At 42.7% G+C, this 21,123-nt stretch overlaps 1 protein-coding gene across 5 annotated transcripts in view; it reads right to left on the reverse strand.

Annotated features, from left to right (window-relative positions):
• Positions 1-21,123, reverse strand: part of E2F3 (E2F transcription factor 3) — a 693,003-nt gene that overhangs the window by 145,436 nt on the left and 526,444 nt on the right. For all 5 annotated transcript variants that reach the window (XM_081296306.1, XM_081296305.1, XM_081296309.1 and 2 more), the window contains one exon: positions 12,191-12,371. In XM_081296306.1, coding sequence (XP_081152432.1) covers positions 12,191-12,371 — 181 coding nt within the window. The remainder of the gene's footprint in view (positions 1-12,190; positions 12,372-21,123) is intronic.

Genomic DNA, 21,123 nt, shown 5'->3' on the forward strand with positions numbered 1-21,123 from the left:
CCGACTCTATGGTGGACTGCTCAAGACAACTGAAGTGCTGGTTCCCATGGCCATCCATGAGTCCCCAAGCAGGGCCATCACCGATTTCTTCTTGAAAAGGCTTATGATTAATGAAAGACCCATAGGAAAAAGCTCTCCATATCAAACAAAAATCTGTTTCCCCCCTTATTTTTACCATCCTGAACCAAAAACAACCCAGGAACAAGTGGCTCCATCCTGGGTTAAGTCTACACCTGCTAAGTAAACAGGCTGGCTCTGGTCTGACTGCTGGAAGACGTTGATTTTCTTGATAATAGAATTCAGTTCATCTATGTCACATAAGAACTGAAGAAAAAGTTGGTAGTCAAGAGGTCAGGGGAACAGCGAGGAAACACAGAGAAGGTCCGGATTCTGACAGAGCATCCCACTGAGAGGAACCAGGAGCAGGCTCTTAATTACAGTCTCCTGTGGGCATAAAAATGCACAGCAGGCTCCTGGTGGCACTCGACTGGGCAGGCCCCTGGGGACCAAGGGCTCCCTGGGCCCATGGCCCTAGTCCTGCAGTGTCCACCCTGGGGAGTACTTCCTCCTTAGAAACAGCACTGTCTTCTCATCAGAGTGCCAGGACTCTGCTTCAGTCTGCTCTGGACTAATCACATTTCCTAACCTAACATTTCAGGTGCAAGATGGCGGACAATCAAACGGGTTTATTGAACAGCCAAGGACAGAGCCCAGCCAGCAGGAGCAAGCTTCAGCAAAAATACAGCTAAGGCTAGCACCCTGTGCATGGCTGAGGTTTAACAATAATTTCTGTTATTTTCACATTCTTCAAAGTTCCAGACATTCTCACCTCCATTTCTTTAGTTTTTGAATGTAAGAGCAGATAAAAGGATAAAAGGGAAGCATTTGACTTAAGGGTACAACAGAAAGAAAGAAAGAAAAAAAAAAGAAAGGGAGGAAAAAGATCTAACAAGAGCTTCAGCTTTTCAAATGTTCTCCAATCTGCATGGTTTTCTGCAGGTGCGACCCCCGACCCACTCACAGATACACAGTTAGTAAACTTACCTTGTGGGGCTTAGAACAGCAAAAACACAAAGAAAGATGGAGAGAGTTTAAGGCAAGAGCCAATGCTGAGACTGCCCAGGGAAAGCAGCTTGGAAAGGGAGAAAACGAAGTGAGAGTCAAAGGAAGTCGACAGAAGGGGCGAACTGGGTGTGCGTGGGGGGCTTCTACTTCAAAGGCCTGGTCCAGGAAGCAATCTCAGGACCCTCAGGAGCAAGGCTGGGGCGAAGGCTGGGGCGAAGGCTGGGGCGAAGGCTGGGGCGAAGGCTCGGTCTGTGCTTGGGCTTCTCCATTTCAGGCACTGCCCACCAGCCCTGTAAGATGCTCTCCCCTCCCATGTCTGCTCTGAGGGTCTGGGGTACACAAAAAGCTAGTGAAGGGACCTTCTGTTCAGTGACTTAATATTCCCATAGAACACACAACAGCGTTGCTGATGAGCAGCTCAATAAGTCTAGGGCTCAGAATCATTAAGGCCAAACAGGAATGTCTGTCTAGGGTTTTGGAATGAGTGCAGAGACCCCTAAAATCCACTTACTACACGATTTCCAATCCTGTCCTTTGCAATATCTCCTTCGCCCCCTCTCCACTTCATTCTCTACATAGAACTAGGATGAACTTTCTAGAACAACACATGAGCACTACTACTTGGTGCTCTCTACTGCCTCAGGACAGTTTAAAGCTCCTTAATATGGCTTTCACAGCGATGGCTTCTTGCCTGTTCTCTGGTACCGAGTATTGAATCTGGGGCATTTTACCCTGAGTTCAATCCCCAGTATATTGGTGCTCCGTCTCCAACCCTTTTCGTTTTTATTTTTTGGACAGGATCTTGCTAAGTTGCTAAGGCTGGCCTTGAACTCGCAACTCTCCTGCCTCAGCCTCCGGGCCATCTTATCTAAGCCTTGCCTGGAGTTCCTGACTCATTGGATAATAGCAACTTTATTTTTGCATGTTGTCCTCCACCTCACCCAAAACATACATCAATCCCAGTAACACACCTTACTGCCCCAGATAAATGAATTTCATGCTCTTTTAATGTCCCACGTTTCCTTGATGCCCAAGTCTCTTGCCACGCTGTTCACTGTAACAGGCAGGCCTTCTTTCTCCCCCACACGGGTGCCCTCCATTCCTCACGGATGACAGCATCTCAGCCTTTAGAATTAAATTTTATAGCATCTGTTGGTTGAACCTGTACTTGGTTTCTGTTGCGTACCAGGTATTTTATCAAGTGACACAGAAAAATGGCCTCGAAATTTCTAAAAGCCTAGAGATATAGGGACAATGACTGCAGTTCATGATGAGCCGTGGTATAGATGTGGGCAGAACCTTACTGGGAACACTGAGGAATAGGATAACGGGGCTGGGGTGACCCGGGAAGACTAAGTGGAGGCCTAAATGAAGAGCACAGATGATCCCACTTCTGCTGGCTGCCCTGTCCCCAGACACGCAGGAGGATGACAAAGGAGTCTGGGCTGAGGAGAGGAAGAGGGAACAGGCTGAGCCCTGCACAAGGTCAGAGGATGCGGGTGCAGGAAGTGGCAGGGGGTGGGGAGGCACGGTTAAGACAGAGGGGTGCAGAGGCAGGCAGGGGCTCTTCTGTGTGATGTTTGGCAGGTGAACTCCTTGCTCTGAGCTCAGTCTCCTGGTACATAAAGTGACCTAACAGTGGCCTTCTTCAGGGCTGCTGTGAGAAGGAGCTTCCATACTACATACAAAGTGCCTAGAGCCATGCCTGACATGCTCATGGCTGAACAAATGCTAACTCTATAAGCTCTGTTCTGTTCCTCTGATTGGGCCTGACAATCACTGTGCCTGCAGGGAAGCGCCTTGCTAAGCCCTAGGGTGATCGTGTGTCCAGTGGCACAGCAAACCCTGCGGAATAGAAGGAACCACAGATCAAGTAGCCCAGCTGTCTCCAAAAGCCAGACAACACTCTTAGATGGAAATACCCCAGAATGGGTCACAAATGTACCCCTGCTGCAGGGACAGGCTACCACAAATTTAGTGTTTCAAAACAATCTCTTATCTTGCAGCTAGAGGTGAGAAATAGAAAATAAATTGAATGCCATAAAAGCAAGGCTTCTGGCAGGGCTGGGCTTCTGCAGGGTCTGGGGAGAACCCACGGTTTCCTTCCCAGCTTCTCAAGCCTTTCTGCATGCTTGACCCACAACCTCTTTCTGGACCTGCAAAATGCACCCATCTGACCTCTGCTTCTCTCTCTCTTTAACTGTGACCCTCTTGCCTTCCTCCTGCAAGGATCCTGGTGACTGCACCGAGCAGCAACTGAGCATGCCCAGACAGTCCACAGCCTTCTCTCCACCCGAGTTAAAATGGAGTGACAATTCCACTGCAGGGGGTACATTCCAAAGGAACAGAAGCAGCAAGCCAAAGAGCTATCTGCCCTCCTGCTTTTCACAATAGCCAGGATATGCCACAGTCTGGGTGTCCAGCTACAGGTAAATGAACAAGGAAAATGTCTCTGTCTGCCTGTCCCTCCCACAGACAAATGCTATTCAGTCACAAAGAGAATAAATCCTGTCATTTGCAGCAACATGGATGGAAATGGGAGACACTATGTTCACTGAAATAAGGAGGGTCAGCAAGTGGGTGGACTTACCACCACAGGGAAACACTGCTAACCCTTCTGGCAGCTCCCCTTGACACCTGGAGGGTTTTTCCAAGTCTTGGACCTCTTAAAGATTTCATTACAATTTATTTCTCATCAAACTCTTTTACCAAGGTAAGTCAGGAGTCGATAGCACAGGAACAAAAGAGTTTTTAGACTTCAGTGCCTTTTCTAGTAGGCAGACTCAGAAGCTCAGCCACAACTGTAGAACACTATTGGAATTAGGAAGACTTATGAAGGAAGAGTTCATGGAGCAGGGAAGGCATACGTGCACAATTTACCGTTCATCTCCAAGTCTTACTTGGTTCAAGTGATTTCACTATCAAATATCTTAAATACAATTAATCTTGCAAAAGCTAACAAAAAAAGTAGTTTACCCGGATCCCAACAATGCATTATCTACTTTTTTTTCCCTCATAGAACTTAAGAGTGTTACACAACTGCAAATTTAGACCAGCCAGTACTTTATCCCTTTGGTGATTTACATGATTAAGAAAAATACATAATCCAAGTCACCTAGCAGATCTCTATTATAATACTTTCAAACACTGAAATTAATGAATATTAATGATAGTATTTATGTAAAAGCAGTTATGAGGAAAGGGGAAACTATATTGAAGTCTACTTTCTGACACAGGGAAAATATATTTGGAGATTTGTGCTTAGCAGAAATGAAATCTCTCTCTGAAAACAGTGTATCTCATTGTCACGCTACAGGCAGAACAGGAAGCCGTCACTTGAACACGGGTGGTGGGCTCCACCTCCAACAATGACTTAGACCTCACCCTCACTGTCTCTCCTTGGGGCAGGGGAGGAGGGCAGGCAAGGAAACTAGAAGTAAATCAAACAGGACATAATTGTCACCATGCTCCAGCAGGGCTGTAGTTCAGTGGATTCTAGTTTCAAAAACTACCTGACATAGGCGAATAACAACTACTAATTTTTGGTAAATTTAGGAGTAGCAATAAGGCTCAGTGTACAAGATGTGTCTTGTCTTGACTGCAGATCTCTAAACTTTCATCTCTAATACTTGGTTCTTTTATGTAAGCTTCTGAATTGTATAGAGATAAACCTCCATGCAACAGTTTACTTATAGCATCATTATAGAAATACAGAGGAGTGCTGGGATTGGAGCATATCCCCCACAAAAGGTTGTTTTGAAGTCCTATATCCTAGCACCTCCGGGTGTGACATTACTTAGGAATAGGGTTTGGTAATCATTACCAATTAAGGAAAAGCAAACCAAAACTAGACCCTAGATTTCACCTCCCTCCAGTAAGAATGGCAGCCATCGAGAGTACATACAAACAAGAAGAAATGCTGGAGACGATGGAGGAAAAGACACACTTTTACCTGTTGGTGGGGATGGAAATGAGGATAACGACTATGAAAATCAGCATGGAAGCTCCTCAAAATCCTAGGCATGGAGCACCTTACAGCCCGGCTGTACCACTCCTGGGTATTTACCCTGAAGAACTGAAGTCATCACACTACAGTGACACACCCACACACCCACGTTTACAGAAGCACAATTCACAACAGCCAAACTAGGGAACCAGCGTAGGTGTCCCTCAACAGATGAGTGGATAAAGAAAATGTGGTTACATATCAGCCATAAAGAAAAATGAAATCATGCCAATTGCAGTAAAGTAGATGGAACTAGAGACCATTATGTTAAATGAAATAAGTCAATCTCAGAAGGTTAAAAACCCCATATTTTCTGTCATATGTAGAAGCTATAAAGAAAAAAGAATGTGCGTGTGGGGGTCTCATGAAAAAAATCAAAGGGACATTAACAGAGTAGTGGAAAGAGATCACTGACAGGAGAGGGGAAAAGAGAGGGAAAATACTGGGGAATGATATTGGTCAAGTTACTGTCACACGTGTATGTCCAAATATTTAACAACAAACCCCACCATTGGGTACAATTATAATGCACCAATAAAAAAATGGAAAAATTTACATTAATATTACTTATGTACTGATATTTTTGCAATTTATTTACCCGTAAACATGCACATTAACACTATAAAATAAAAGGAACTTAAACAAGTCCAAAGATTTAGGGTGTTATGGATAAGATGAGTTAAGGTGAGGAGCAGGTGGGCCCGAGTCCACTAGGACTGGTGGTCCTAGTAAGAGAGAGTCACATAAGACACAGGACAGCGTGCGACAGTGAGGCAGAGGCTGGTGTCACAGCCAACGAGCACCAGAGACAGCCGGCAAACCTCAGGTGCCGTAAAGAAGCCAGGGGGACTCCTCAGCAGGGGCTGGGGGTCAGGGGCCTGCCTTTGTACCTCCAGCCCTGGAGTGAGAGAAAATTTGTTTGACGTCTCCCAACTTCAGTGGCCCTGGGAGAATATCAAATAGGTTTACCAAAGCATCAGCTTCATGGGAAGGTGAACCATCCTAAAAACTAACCAAACCAAAAATTCATTAAAAAAAAAATCCTAAGATTTTGATCCCTCAGGACAAAATAGTGGAATTAAATGATAAAGTAAAACTGCTTCATAAGAAGGCCCCCGCAACCCGAACCTCCGGCTGCTGCTTCGATTTGAAGTGCAGTCGAAAATAGTAACTTTCCCAGCAAGCGCCCCCCAAAAAGATTTCTGCTTCAAGGACAAGACAATCCGCACATCTAAGAAAGGACTGCTGTCAAACTGCACAAAGAACTCCTAAACCGATCAGTAAGGGAACACAGATGTGCAGGGACAGAACAGACACCTCGTCCTAAGAAAAATACACAGGACAAACCTAGGTACTGGAAGACAACGCAGCATCAGCAGATCCCGCATTACCATACAACGTGTGGGTGGAACTCAGCGAGAGGGAGCAAGCCCTGCTGGATTCCCAGTGCAGAAAACACTGGCCAAAATAAGAAGTGAGCTGCACACCATCCCGCACAACTACAAGGGCTGACACCAGAACACCGAGAGCGGAATGTCGCGGAGGATTGAAGAAACAGAAGCGGTGCTCAAAAGAAGTGAAGCTGCCAAGCCAGGAAAAGCCACGAGGGAGGATCATATCCATTTGACTAAGTGCCAGAAACCAGTCTGAGAGCCACACACTGCTTGTTCCCAAACATGCAAGTCAGGAAAAGGTGAAACCAGGCCGACAGCAAAAAGGGCCAGTGGCCGTCCAGGGTCAGGGAAGAGGATGACCATGCAGAACAAGAGGATTTTCAGAGCAAAGGAAGTGCTAAGCAACTCAGAGAGATCCTGTCTCTAGATAAAATACAAATAAGGTCTGGGGGTGTGGGCCTCAGTGGTTTGAGTGCCCCTGGGTTCAATTCCAGTACCTACCACCCCTCAAAAAAGTAAATTAACTAAAATTAGCAATTCTATATGTGCATTTGACAGCGACCAAAGCAATGAAGAAAGGATTAGTGAATTAGAATAGCAGTTCACAATTTTAATGATGAAATAATTAAATAATTAACTTAATTATTCAATTAATCTTTAATTAAAGATTACGAGGGATGGGGCTGGTGATGTAGCTCAGTTGGTAGAATTTGCCTGCACGAACAAGGCCCTGGGCTCAATCTCCAGCACCTACAAAAAAAAAAAAAAAAGAGAGAGATCCACAAGTTGAGCAGGTACAGGGCAGGGCAGGGCGCGAGCGTCTGGGTTTCTGGCAGTTTCCTATAGTTTGGATTTTGAACTCACCCAAAGGCCCATGAGTGGAAAGGTTGCTTCCCAGCTTGTGATGTTGCTGGGAGGTCGCGGCAAAAAGTAGTTAGGTCACTGGGAGTGATGCCCTGAAGGGGATCTGGGGACCCCAACCCCCTCTTCCTCTCTTGCTTCCTGGCTGTCAGGAGGTGAACGGCCTCCTGTGCCACACAATCCCACCATGGTAAAAGTGCAGCCACAGCCTGAAACCAGAGGGGCCAACTGAGCATGAACAAGAACATCTGAAACCACGAGCCAATATAAACCTCCCATCTTTATAAGTTGATTAGCTCAGGTATTTTGTCACAGTGACAGAAAGCTGCATAACACACAGCCTCCTGGGTGGTAACTGGTGCTGCTCCTCAGGGTCCATGATGCTGTCTCCCTGAGGGCTCTGCTTTGATTCTGAATATGAAGTAACTAGCAGGGAACAAGGAAATATCCAGATAGAAATACAAAGAACAAGTGTGCAGAGTATGGGAGAAGACATACCAGACATTGAGGGACATAATGAAAATATCAACATATACAACTAAAATCCCAGAGGGAGACATGGGAGAAAGTGAAGCAGCAAAAAAAAACCTGAGGAGGATGGTCGAGGTTTCCAGACCTCATGAGAGCGCCCAAGGAAAGTCCTACCAAGTGAGATGCGCGTGAGCAGCAGGCCACGCAGGGGTGGGCCGTCTCAGTGAGACCTGTGGGGGCAGCCTCTGTCTCACAGAAACCCAGGGAGACCCTCAGAGTTCTTGAGAGAGGACTTCAGAAAACACACACAAGAAAACAAAACTGCAAGCACAGATTAAAAGGGGGCAGAGGCTGGGATCGAGCTGTGATGAGCGCATGCCCAGCGCAGGTGAGCCCGGGTTCCAGGCCCGGCCCTGCAAAACCCACACAGGACAGAGCCCAAAAGGAAGAGAGGCTGCCGAACCCCTGATATTTATGGCAGGTCAGGCTGAGAAATCAACCCACTGCAAACACACACTTCCCTTCATAAAACCGGAAAGTCATCTCCAGAGGGCAGGCCAAGGAGTCGGAGGGCAGACCGATGTCAAATTCACAGTCCCACGTGGGGTCATGTGGGGACGGACCTAGGGGTGAAAGGGATGAGGGAATTTGGGGGGCAACTCAGAATCCAGCTTACCCCAACAGACAACTCTACAGATATTGAAGAAATAAACCAGTTCTGTGCAGAGTCTTCTAGAAAAATGTAGAAGAGAAAATATTTCCCAAGTCGTTTGATGAGGCCAATGTTACTCTGATATCAAAATCAAGAAGAGATTACAAGGAAACTACAGATCAATACCTTCCATGGACAAAAGTGCAAAAGTCTTCATAAAAATATTTCCAAACTCTCAGAAAACTAGGACGAGAAAGGAACTTCTCTAACCCCACACCTGCCACAGCTGACTTTTACTCTCAGTGCTGAAACGCCCTGCCCTCAGGTTTGAGGAAGATGAAGAGGGTCAGTTCCATCTGCGAGCACGCTGGCCATTTTGGCCAACACAATGAAAACAAGGCATAAAAATTCCGAGGATTGGAAAGCATAAAATAATACTATAACCATCAGATGACATAACAGCATACATAGAATCTAAAAATCCAGAAAACAAATAGAATTAAGTTAACACCACAAATAAAAGGTAAATACTTTTAAATCAGTCCAATTCTAAATGACAAACATGAAAATAAACGCTTTTAATAATATCAAAGAGAACTAATAACTTTCACTGATTTATGAGACTTGGGTGCAGATGACTCTAACACATGACTGACACAAGCTGGGGAAGATCAAAATCGATGAAGAGAGATTCTCATTCAGAAACAGAAAGCCTGATATGCCCATGGTAAGTGCTCTCAAAATGCTCCACAGGATCATCATCTTAATTAAAAGTCCACAGAATTTTCAGTAAAATTTGACAAATTTAGAAAAGCAGAGGAACAAGAATAAGTACAATAATTTTCAAGAAAAGTTGAGGGGCTGGGGATGTAGCTCAGTTGGTAGAGTGCTTGCCTCGCTTGCACAAGGCCTCGGTTTGATCCCCAGCATCACACACACCACGCACACACACACACACACACACACACACACAAAAGTTGCGACATTTGCGTTGCACTACCAAGACTTATGATGAAGTATGGCGATCCACTTTGTGAGCTGACGGAAAGATTAACAAAGAGAGACTGACTTCCCAGACAGACCCCGACCTGCACAGACACTCAATTTACTATAAAGGTGACCAAGCAGAGAAGCGAGGAAAGAATGAAATTTTTCAATAAATGAGGCTGGCTCAGGTGGAAGTCCTCCCGGGAAAGCACCACGACCAAGACCTGGACCCCTCCTAGTGCACCTGCTGCCACAGGAGGAGTAAGCTCCAGGAGGCCACAGGTCCAAGGGTGGACGCTTTCTAGAACAGTCCAAGGGAGGGTCTCTATGACGCTGTGGAGAAGGACACACAGAACGCAGACGGCAGGACACTAACAAGACAGGAGCGAGCGGCACCAGGCTCAAATGAGGAATGTCGCTCTCAGAGCACCAGGAGGGAGGCGCGGACACGGCCGCAGGGTGCGGGAATCTAGAGCGGCTCGGCCTGCGGGGAACAGCTCCCATGTCACATACAACTCCTGTGAACTGGGTGGGGACAAATCCAACCGCTAGGCACGCAGGTGAGCAGGCAAAAGACCCAAAGTGCACCTCAGGGGAAGGTACCCAAGTGGCTAGTGCACCGGTGCCCCATACCACAGCTACAGGGGAACGTACAGCAGAGGGGATGCCACCACGTGTGGACACCAAAACAGCGCTGCCAAGCACTGCCACGTACATGGAGCCTTTTTTTTTTTTATGCCTTGCAATGGGGACTGTAAAGTCACTCAACTACTTGGGAAATTTATTTGTCAAATCTAGTAAAGTCAATCCATTACATTTCCCATGACTCAGCAATTACACTCCTTGCTAAACACACAAAAAACCTTCTCATACCAGTGAGTAAAAGCAAGAATGTTGCCAACTGTATCAGTGACATTATTATTAACATGCTGAAAATATCTACTTCCATTTTAATAAGACGGATAATTCATGCTGTTTGCAATGGAACACTATTTGCCCATGAAAATGGTTAAGTTACAGCTACATTTAAAAACAGCCTAGATTTACCAACCTAATATTTAGGAAAAAAAAGTCAAATTCAAACACTGATAAATTCTTCCATTTACATCAAGTTTAAAAACAGTTCAAACTAATTTACAGTGTTAGAATGATGGCATGTGCTTCCTCTGGGGATGGAAGAGGAGAAAAATCCATTTACAGCACGATGGGACCCTTTGCCAGGCTAGTACAGTTCCTGTGTGTGTGTGTGTGTGTGTGTGTGTGTGTGTGTTAATGGGGATGTACCTAAGCATTCACTTTATGACAACACCACTACAGATGCTGTGGGTGATTTAAGGCAGGAGGACCACAAGTTCAAGGCCAGCCTGGGCAACTCAGTGAGACACTGTCTCCAATGTAAAAAGGGTAGAGCACCCTGAGCTCCATCCCAGTACTATAGGAAGGAGGGAAGGAAGAGAGGCAGAAAGAAAACCATGTGGCCTATTTACCAGATATTGTCTTACCCCCCAACCACAAAAATCTATGGAAATAAATTAAAAATTGAGAAGGGCTATGGTTTGGTTTAGTAGTGGAAATATATTTATTTTTTGGTACTGATAGAACTGAGGGGCACTCGACCACTGAGCCACATTCCCAGCCCTATTTTGTATTTTGTCTCCGAGTCACTTAGCACCTCACTTTTGCTGAGGCTGCTTTGAACTTGCTATCCTCCTGCCTCGGCCTCTTGAGCCGCTGGGATTACAGGCATGTACCACAATACCCCGCTCATATTTTTTTTTTGATATTCATATGTGACATAACAGAAAAACGATAACAACTCTAGGTTATTCCCTCTTCTATTATTTATGAAAGCATTTGAGGAACTGTGATAAGAATGCATAATTTTTTAAGTTACTCAAAACAATGGAAAATTTCCAGCATGAAAAATTCTATATCCTTTTCAGTTCAAAAATATTCTACATTCTCTTAAGGCTTATATTACACTTACCCATTTTCAGCCAATGAATCTAGAACTTAAATATTTGTTTCGAGACCATTAATCTCTGAGCCTTCTGAGAAATGGATTTATTGGATCTCAAACTTTTTCACACTTACCTTGAGTCCTATTATTCTACCGTATCTATGAATGTGAAGGGAGGAAAGTAAACTGAGGTTTGCTGTGAATGCCACATACATGGGACAGGTGGACGGCCAGACAGATGAGCAGCAGCACATCTATTTCATGCAGAGGTAGGAAAACCATGGGGCTTGTAATAAATTATGAAAAGAGTCTTTTAAGTAGCAGGGAAATACAAAATCTTACTTGCTCACAGATGTGTGTGCGTGTCTGTGTGTGTCTGTGTGTGTGTGTGTGTGTGTGTGTGTGTGTGTTAATGGGGATGGAACCTGGGGCCTGCTAGGCTACTGCAACTCATGCTCTCACACACAGATATTTAAATATTTAAATGCTGCCTAATTTTGAAACATCCAACAATCTCATACATGCAGGCAGATACTGCATAATAGTTAATTTTTTTTTTCAGGATGATATTTAAGCCTCTCTCCTCAAACGAAGAAAAAGGTGACATTTAGCCATCTTTAGTCACCGAAGGTCATTTGACTCTTCTGTGGTTCTTCCCCCTACCCTCTGCCTGATTCCAACTTGGGATTCTCAATTGAAACTCAAGGGTTACCCCATTAGCCAGGGCCCTTGGGTGGGCAAGACAGATGCATTGCATTGGCACCAACTAACACCTTAAGAGAAAACTATCTTACCACTTGTGCTGGCACCTGCTCCAGTTTTGCAGCAGGAGTTCCGGGTCTTGGGTAAAACTGGTTAATAAAGAGGCTTGGAAATTTGTACTCTTCAACCAGCTTCACCGTTTCTTGAAAATCCTCATCTGTTTCTCCAGGAAAACCACAGATGATATCTGTAGCAATAGTTATTCCAGGAACTCTAGAAAATAACAAGGCAAGAGAGTAAGAGGTTGACACGGCAAGCTCTAATTATTCCATTTCTCTGACAGGTTAAAAAAAAAACACAACATTATTCTTCAAATTTTAAGAAAAGGAAATTTGCAAATCAGTTTTAAAAGTCCTAAATGTTAAAATGTTGAGGCTGATCTCAAATTTGGGATCTTCCTGCCCTGAGAGTCCAGGGGAATAAAGGCTTGTGCACACACCTGACTGCGGTTCTACCAATAAAGGAAACAACCACTGGTTGCCGTGGAACACTTGAGGAAGTTGTTCAGATTTTAAAAATCGGCGCAGAGTTTAGGACTGAGAATGTAACCTCAGATTATCGGAGAGACGTGCTGTGGTTGGTCTTCCTTAGCTTCACTTTGGTACGTGCACATGGAACTGGGTACTTTTCCAAAGAGGGTGGCAGGAGAGAGACCGATGAGGCCCACAGTTCTTGTGGGTGCTCCACAATCCTCTCTTTGTAGACTTTCAGGTTACAAATTTTCAATGTTTTAAAATTTCATGATTTTAGGTCTCTAAACTTTCACACAAGGTAAGGCCCAGCGGAATCATTCTGTCAGTCTAGGAAACTATCTTATTTAATTTCTTCTGCAATTTTTCTTTCCTAAGGACTCCACATTTTTGAATGTTGAGACTTTAGGATTGGTCCTCAGTTTGTTCTTATTTTTCATGTTTCAGCTATTGTTCTATTTTCTGGAAGATTTACTTAAGCAACTCTTTCAACTTTAACTGAAAAAAAAAATAAAAAAGCATTGACTCACTCCAGCAGTCAGTCCCTCTGTCCTCCAGGTGCTGGTACTTGGTCTCCCTCATGGTTTGAGACATTCTATGAGAGGACAGTGACTTTTGCTCTCCCTTCATTTATAAGGGCAAAGCACTAAGAGTTTTTTTTATCACAGAGTGACTGGATAGCAGGCTGCCTTTGTCTTTCACAGGCCCAATGTGAGGGTCTCGGGGTCATTTCTCTGTGGGCCAGTTTCTCCAAAGTATGCTACAAAGTCCTCTCGTACTTCAACAGCAACAACTTAACTTTAAACTTTTGAATAAAAAACGTATTAAAAGAATTCAAAAATTTAATATTATTCTGAATCCATGAACAAGAAGAAAAAACCATTTCAAATCACACAATAAAAACCCATATCAGATTTCCTACTATATAAATATAATTCTATAGAGATGATTTCAACAGTTTGGGGGCAGAAGAGAGAATAGGGATGTTTCAGGGAGGAAAGTCAAATCACTAAGTTCTTCATACAGGCACTATCATAAGCACAATAGTTTTCCACACTTTGCACACTCAAAGAGGCATGAGAAATTTATTTAGGAAATATTTCACTTCTGATTTCTGCTTTGTCTCATCTAGCTATTAATTTGGCCAAACTTTAATTAGTAAGACAAATTCCAAAGACTAGAACTTTTCTCTGTAGCAATAAAAAATTTTTTTAAAATTTTACTGATATAAATGCATTTTTCTTCTTTAAAGGGCAATTATCAAAACTGCATTTTAAAAAAGCATAAAATCATATGCTTTCTACAGTAAGGTGCAATAAAAAGCCCACTTCTCTGGACTAACTGAAGCATGTGGAACAGGAAAGTTACATAAATAATATTCAATTAGCCAGACTTCAACTTGCCTTTTAACTACACCTAATCAAAAGAAATTCACAACTAAGAATAGAAGTAACAGATCAGAGCAGATAATTACAGAGAAGCCCGTCTCCCCAGGGAAATTAGAAGAAAAAGAATGCCAGTGAAAGACTGCAGAGACAGAGACAATTGGTCATTGTCCCAGCCTATGAATTGGGATGAACTTGGCAACAGGGCGCAGGGTATTCCCACAGGAAAGCCCCATCCTGAGTCCTGATTTCCTCTGTCCTCCTTGATCCTGCCCAGCCGAGTTGGTAGCATTAAGCAACAACTGCTGACTTTGGCCTCGGGGCCCAGTGGAGTCATAATGTTAACAGAGGGGATGTTCTGTTCACCCAGGTATTTGATAACTGACACAAAAAGTGGGCCAATGACTCAGGAGGGGAGGGGTTGGCATGATTTAGTGACTTATTCTAGTCAATATTTTAGAGCAGAAGCAGTTTAATTGGTTTCAAAGTACATAAGAACATAAGTTAATTTCTTTTTTTAGATTTATATCAGCAAGGTTTTATTTAAAAAGAAAACACATGGCAGTAAAACAAAAACAAATCCCCCCTAAAATTAGCGGCCCATCCACTAAACAAGATAAGCTAATTTCTTAGACCATGTTTTGAAAGTGAAGGCTACACATTAGCGTGAGGTGAGGCTCATCTATCTAGACATTAATTTTATATATGCAAATGATGCTACTTACACTCTTGAAAATCATTTGGCCCCTCAGGAACGCAAATCTCATACTGTTAATTTACGTAGGAAATAATTCTCCTATGTATGGGAAAATCACAGAAATTTGAAGTGGAGCAAATTCTAACAATATCACATGATTTAAGTAGCAAAGAAGAAATCATAAGGAGTGTAAAACAGAATATTAATCCAAATATGCAAGATGCTAATTCTGGATAAACACTGTGTTTAAGATGCTATGAATTTTCAAAACAGTCAAATTTTTAAGATTACCATTTCCACAAATTTAATGAAGCTATGAGTGCAATGTATGAGATCATTAGTTTATGTTTTATATTTTTTTTAAACTTTCTATATTCATGTTTTCATAGTAGTTTCAGAGAATAATTCTGAAAGATACAGATAAAAATGTTCAATAAGTTTAAGTAACAGGGAAATTTTGACCCATTCTTTTTCTATCTTACATTATACTGGCAAAATTGGTTTGTTAAATAACTTGGAATGGAATAAGAAAGATTACAATTATGCACCTGACCTTATTGGAAGTAGTGATATGCTCAGTTAGGAAAATCTATCAGGAACACATAAAGGGAGGACATACTATTTGCAAGCTCTAGGCTGGTATTGAAGAATCCTTAAATGTTTCAAGAGTTTATTATTTTGCCTAGAATAAAAATATGCAAATGTACACACTTTGAACACCTAAAATACTACTTAAAAGGTACTTTAATTCATCTCAAGACTTCCATTTGCAATTTGTTGTTTTACTGGCAAAAACATGAAAAAGGTGATGCTATTTTAAATCAATAAATTATGAGCTCTGAATTCCATGTGAAAAAAGTAGGACCAATGCAAAGCTACTTATCTCCAAAGCCAGAGATCAGAATCATCAAAATTATTAGGCATAACTAAAACATAATTAAAAGACATCTTTTTGAGTCCTGCCAAGATTTATTTCAGGACAATTATTCAAAACTTTTCATAAAAGTAAACTAGAGGTAGACAGGGAACAGAATATCTTGAACTGAGTAGAGTTGAAAACATATCTAAATATGTGGTATGCAGTTAATGCACTTCTTAGAAATTCATAGAACTGGTAGAAAGGTATAGTCAATAATTTAAGGTATAGTCAATAATCTAAGCTTTTGTCTCAAGAAGCTAATAAAGAGGAGCAAACCTAACTCCAGGTAAAACAGAGATGAAAAAATAAAGAGAAGAAATCAATGAAAACAGCAGGGAAAAAAAAATCAATAAAAGCAAAAGTTGTATTTTTGTAAAGAAAACTTCAATAACTTACTAAGGTACTAGCTGAGCTGAGAAGGAGGATCACACAGATGACCACAACAGGCATGAAGGAGAGGATGTCACCACAGATACCACCAACATTAAGAAAACATTCAGTGTATCATAACAACTATGCCAACCCATTCACAATTTAGATGAATTGGGCAAATTCTTTGAAAAATTAAGCTATGAAATGGGTTCCAGAAAAAAAAAAGAAAATCTGATTATACTATTACAAAATCGAATTTGTGATTTAACATCTTGTCACTGAGACAAAACAAGGCAGACTCAGGTGGCTTTAGGGTGAATGCTATTAAACATTTAAGAGACAGTAAAATTGACTACAGAAACTATTAAGAGAGACGGGAAAAAGAACCCATTTATGAGTCCAGCGTTACCCTGCTATGGGAACCCAAGATGAGCAGTGATTCTAGACCAGACTCCCTCAGAGCAGGATCAGGGATTCTTAATAATATTAGCAAACAGACTCAGCGACAGGGAAGGAGGACTGTATGCCATGACCCATTTTAACACAAGGCTGGTCTGACGCAGGCAAATACCCTCAATGTGATGAACCATACTCAAGGACTTTAAAAGGCCTCCTAGGAGTTTAAGAGATTCGGAAAACTCCCACGACCCAGCAGACATCCATGGCACCCGCAGCCCCTACACTTATATGTGAGAGACCCAGAGCGTTTCCAGGAGGACTGGCAATGGCCAGAGCATCTCCGTTCTCGTTCGTCAACCCAACCGACCACTGGGCATGTCAGCACAGAGGTGAGGACGGGGGTGAAGCCAAGTGTCCCCAGGGCAGGTTGCATGAGCTCATGCTCAGAGACTCTAAGGAACCCAGTGACCTTCCAGAATGAGAGAGTTGAGAGGCAGAGGACGAGGATGAGGCCAACACGCAAAACTCAGCTGAATTTTTATATCTCAGGAATGATCCATCTGAAAATGAAGTCAAGAAAACCACAGAAGAACTAAACCTATGAATACATTTGAGAAGTAAAAGTGCTGTATGCTACAAATAAAAGAAATTTTTCTTAAAATTTGCAGAGAGAAATCAAAAAGAAAAATAGAGCATTCTCACTGAGTGGAAGATTGAAATCTCTTTATACTGGTTTATAGATTCAATGCAGCTGCTATCAAAACACCAGCATGATTTTCTACACAAGTTGACAAGCTGATTCCAAAATTTATATAGATAGGCAAAGAACTTCAGAAGAGTGGAAACATTTTTTTTTAAATTGGTAGAATGAATGAATCAGATGTAAATATTTATTATAAATTTTAATAAATACCAATACAGTGTGGCAGCAGTTTTCAACAAAACTGCCAAAGCAACTCAATGAGGGAAAGGAACACAGTGCTCTTGTTTATATGATGCTAGAAGTGGGTGCCACATGCACAGCCCCAAACTTACTAGGCCCTTACCTAATATAATAAAAAATTTCAATATGTATCACAGACCCAAATGTAGGAGCTAGAATTATTTAACTTGTAGGAAGAAGTGAGGGAGAAAATCTTTGTGGTCTCAGGTTAGGAAAAGATTTCTTAGTTGTAACACCAATTGCAAAAAGAAAGAAAGAAAAGCTAGATAAACTGATAAATCTCTTTATAAGAAAACACTAAAAACTGAAAAGACAAGCCACAGATTAGGAGACAATATTCCTAAATCTTATATTTCATGAAAAGACTTATTCCCAGGATTCATTCAGATCTCTTCGGCTCACTGACAGGATGAGGAATACAGTCCCATATGGGGAAAGGCCTGTGACCAAGGGTTCTCCACGAAAGTCTTAAAGAGCCACCAGTCGCCAGGCCAGGGCACCATGCCTGTCAAAGGCCACACACAACACAAGGCTCTTCTGAAAGGGCTGAGAAGTTGGTGCACATGCAGAGGAACTGAACCCAATCCATCCTGGGCAGGAAGGTGACCTGATGTGGTCACCTTAGAAAACATTGGGGAGTTCTTAAAGAGTTAAACACAAAGAGAAATGAAAACCTACGGCCATGCCCCGCTCTGCACGTGGATTTTCAGGGTGGGATTCTTCATTACAGGCTCAACCTAGAAACAGTCCAAGTGTGTGTCGGCTGTGCAAAGGAAAACAAGATGTGGCGTGCACACACAGTGGAAAGGTGCTTCAAGTAAAAGAGCTACCGGTGGAGCCTGCACCAGCCCAGATGGATCTCAAAAACAGGAGACGAAGGTGGACAAAAGGGCTACCTATTACTCCACTCCTCTGAAACTCCAGAAATAGCATACCTTGTAGGAGACAGAAGCCAGTCAAGGCTGCCCGAGACTTGGCGCCGAAGAAGGATTAAATAACACAGGCATCAAGAAGCACTGTGGAACAATCATCAAAACCAGATCCTGTTGGTAGCTGCACCATAAATGCATTTACTACAAACCTTCACACTCTCTGCTCAACACTGGTCGAATGTCTGATGCTGTCTAGGTGAGACCAACAACAAATCTGTCAAACATCTGTGTGGGAGGCAGACTTTCTGAAGACACGGAAAGCAGGAATCTTCCATAATATGTTCTTCTAACAGGTCTCAGGACTTGAACTTTTGATGGGTATAGTCAATTAAATGTGGACAGAGAGGGACTGAAGGTAAGGATGCTGAAAGGCAAGGCTAAGGCTGCAAGGAATTAGGTTCAGAGCCAGAAATCAGCAATAACTTGAAAGAAAACTTGGACCTATTTACCAAATACTATCATGTGACACTAATCAAGCAGTTCACTGACAGAGGAAACTATTAAATTCCTGTAGCAAACTATTAAATTCCTGTAGCAAAAACTGATCAAGTATATGGGGAAATTGTTTCCCAAACTCATGCCACTGCATCTCGTGTCACCCGTGACATTTCCAAGCCTCATATAAATCCAAAACATACAGCTGGCTTCAAGCAAAACCCAAATGAATCATCGCTGTTAACCAAAAACTAAATACATACTGTGTTAAGTAAGTTTTTCATCCTGTAACATCATGCTTATGTTCCACAGCAAATATTTTGGAATAAAATAAGCACAAAGACTTACAGAAGACCAAAGATACTGCTTTAAAAATTAAAAGCAAGCACACTGCGTAACAGTGTTACAATATTTAAAAGGAGCCAGATTAAATTTCACGGAATTTTTACACATCTGTTATTAAAATCATTTTTATGGCACTCCTGGTTAAAGTGAAGGTATTTACTGTCTTCGGTACTGTTAACACAATTCTTATATGAGTTTTCCTGTTTCTATGGTAACGTGAATTATAAGGTTCAATGAGGCCGCATTCGGTGATGTGTATTTTTCTGTTATTCAAGGTGAAAAGGAAATGAAACATTTCTAACATTCATAAACGGCAGCAAATGTCTGAATTCCATTTGGAGATAAGATGATAATTACTAAAGTAATTAGAATTCTTCCTGGATGGAATTATTTTGCCCACAGTGGAAATTTACATTTGGGAATGAAAGCAGGGTCCGGTGTACATTCAGCATCAGTCATTAATTACAACCAAAACCAGGTCGCTGTTCTGATACCCTGGAACAGACTACCTCCGCTTCCGCCTCTGCCTACTATATGAAAGGAAACTGGTCCCCGCCCCCATCCCTGAAGTCAAAAAGATAAAGTGGGTGAAATCATTTTATTCAAGAGAAAATCCAATTACAGAAATAATCAACTTTTCCCTCTTGCTTTATTTTTTCATATTTGAAAGGGCATTCACATTAGCAGAACCAATTAAACGAATATCAGGACAGGGCACAAAACTACAGAGTTGGGCAAGTTTCTTAAATCTTTTAAAATTAAACTTTCAAAAAACCACTTATTGAAATTTGAGAGACTTAAATCCAAAGCATAGCTCTCATTCTGGAAAGCGTAAATGGAAAATGACTAACCATCAGGACTTAGGAAGAAATAATTTATAAAATTATAAAGACAATGCAGTTGGCCCTAGTCTCCAGTTTACTAGTAGGAAGAAATCGGGCCAATTATTACTTTTTTTTTTTTAATTGGGGATTGAACCCAGGGGTGCTCTACCACTGAGATGCACTCCAGCACTTTCTATCTTTTGAGATGGGGCCTTGCCAAGTTGCTAAGGCTGGCCTCAACCTCCTCAGCGTCTGGGGTTCTGGGCCCTTGCCCTGCGCCCGGCCACATCATCACTTGTAATGGTGTGTTGTCGTCCAGAACTGGCACCTGGAGACACTGTACTGCAAGTCATGTGCCATTCTAAAGTATGATCTGTACGGTACCATCACACTGCTACTGGTAGACACATACAAATGGGAATAAGTCTGTGCACGTTTGCACACACATAAGGAGAGATGAGATGTTACACCTGAGTGATAGAAATGAAAAATTCCCTAAATCTAACACAGAATGCTTCATTATTACTTTCTTTATTACTTGTTCGTTGAACTCACGTTGTTTTTTAATTCAGTTGACCCTGATCAGGTCAGAGGCTGGTAAACTAGAGCTCCTAAGCCAAGTCTAACTGATGTCTGTTTTATACATAAACTTTTTTGGGACACGCCTTGCCCATTCATTTACATGCTCTTTACTGCAGTTCCAAGTGAGAGCTGAGTGGATGTGACAGTTGCCACAGAGAGCCAGAAACACTGGCCGTCTGCCAAGCCTCCAACCAACCTGGTCCAGGACTCTGATCAGACATATGCTCGCAGGGACCTTGCAGGGTGAATTTGAGGGGCAGTGGCACACAGGGCTCTCTAGTACCTGCTCTCTGAGTGACCTCCTGAGACACCATCTCAGCACCTTTCTGGACTATGCACCTGGGGCCCAGCTCTGATGGACTTTCCCTTGACTTTCTCCGGGCACCTAACTTCCTCCCCGTTCCCTTGTTACTTCTGCGACATCCCATGAGGATCCGAGTGGTGCTTCTCCCCTTCGTTCCTTGTCTCAAGCTTGAGGAGCTCCACGCCCCTGGTGGACAAGGCTGAACCACACTCATGCCCACTGTGGCAACGAGGCCGCAACCCCCCAGGAAGCTGAGCTGGGCAGAGGTGCTCCCAGAACTGGGGCGACGTGCAGGGGGAGCCGGGAAGGGCGGGAACTGAATCCACGTACCCAGTGAAGCAAGTCTGTGTGCCTACTT

The sequence above is a fragment of the Spermophilus citellus genome, assembly GCF_964194105.1.
Source record: "Spermophilus citellus genome assembly, chromosome: 5".
Taxonomy (NCBI): domain Eukaryota; kingdom Metazoa; phylum Chordata; class Mammalia; order Rodentia; family Sciuridae; genus Spermophilus; species Spermophilus citellus.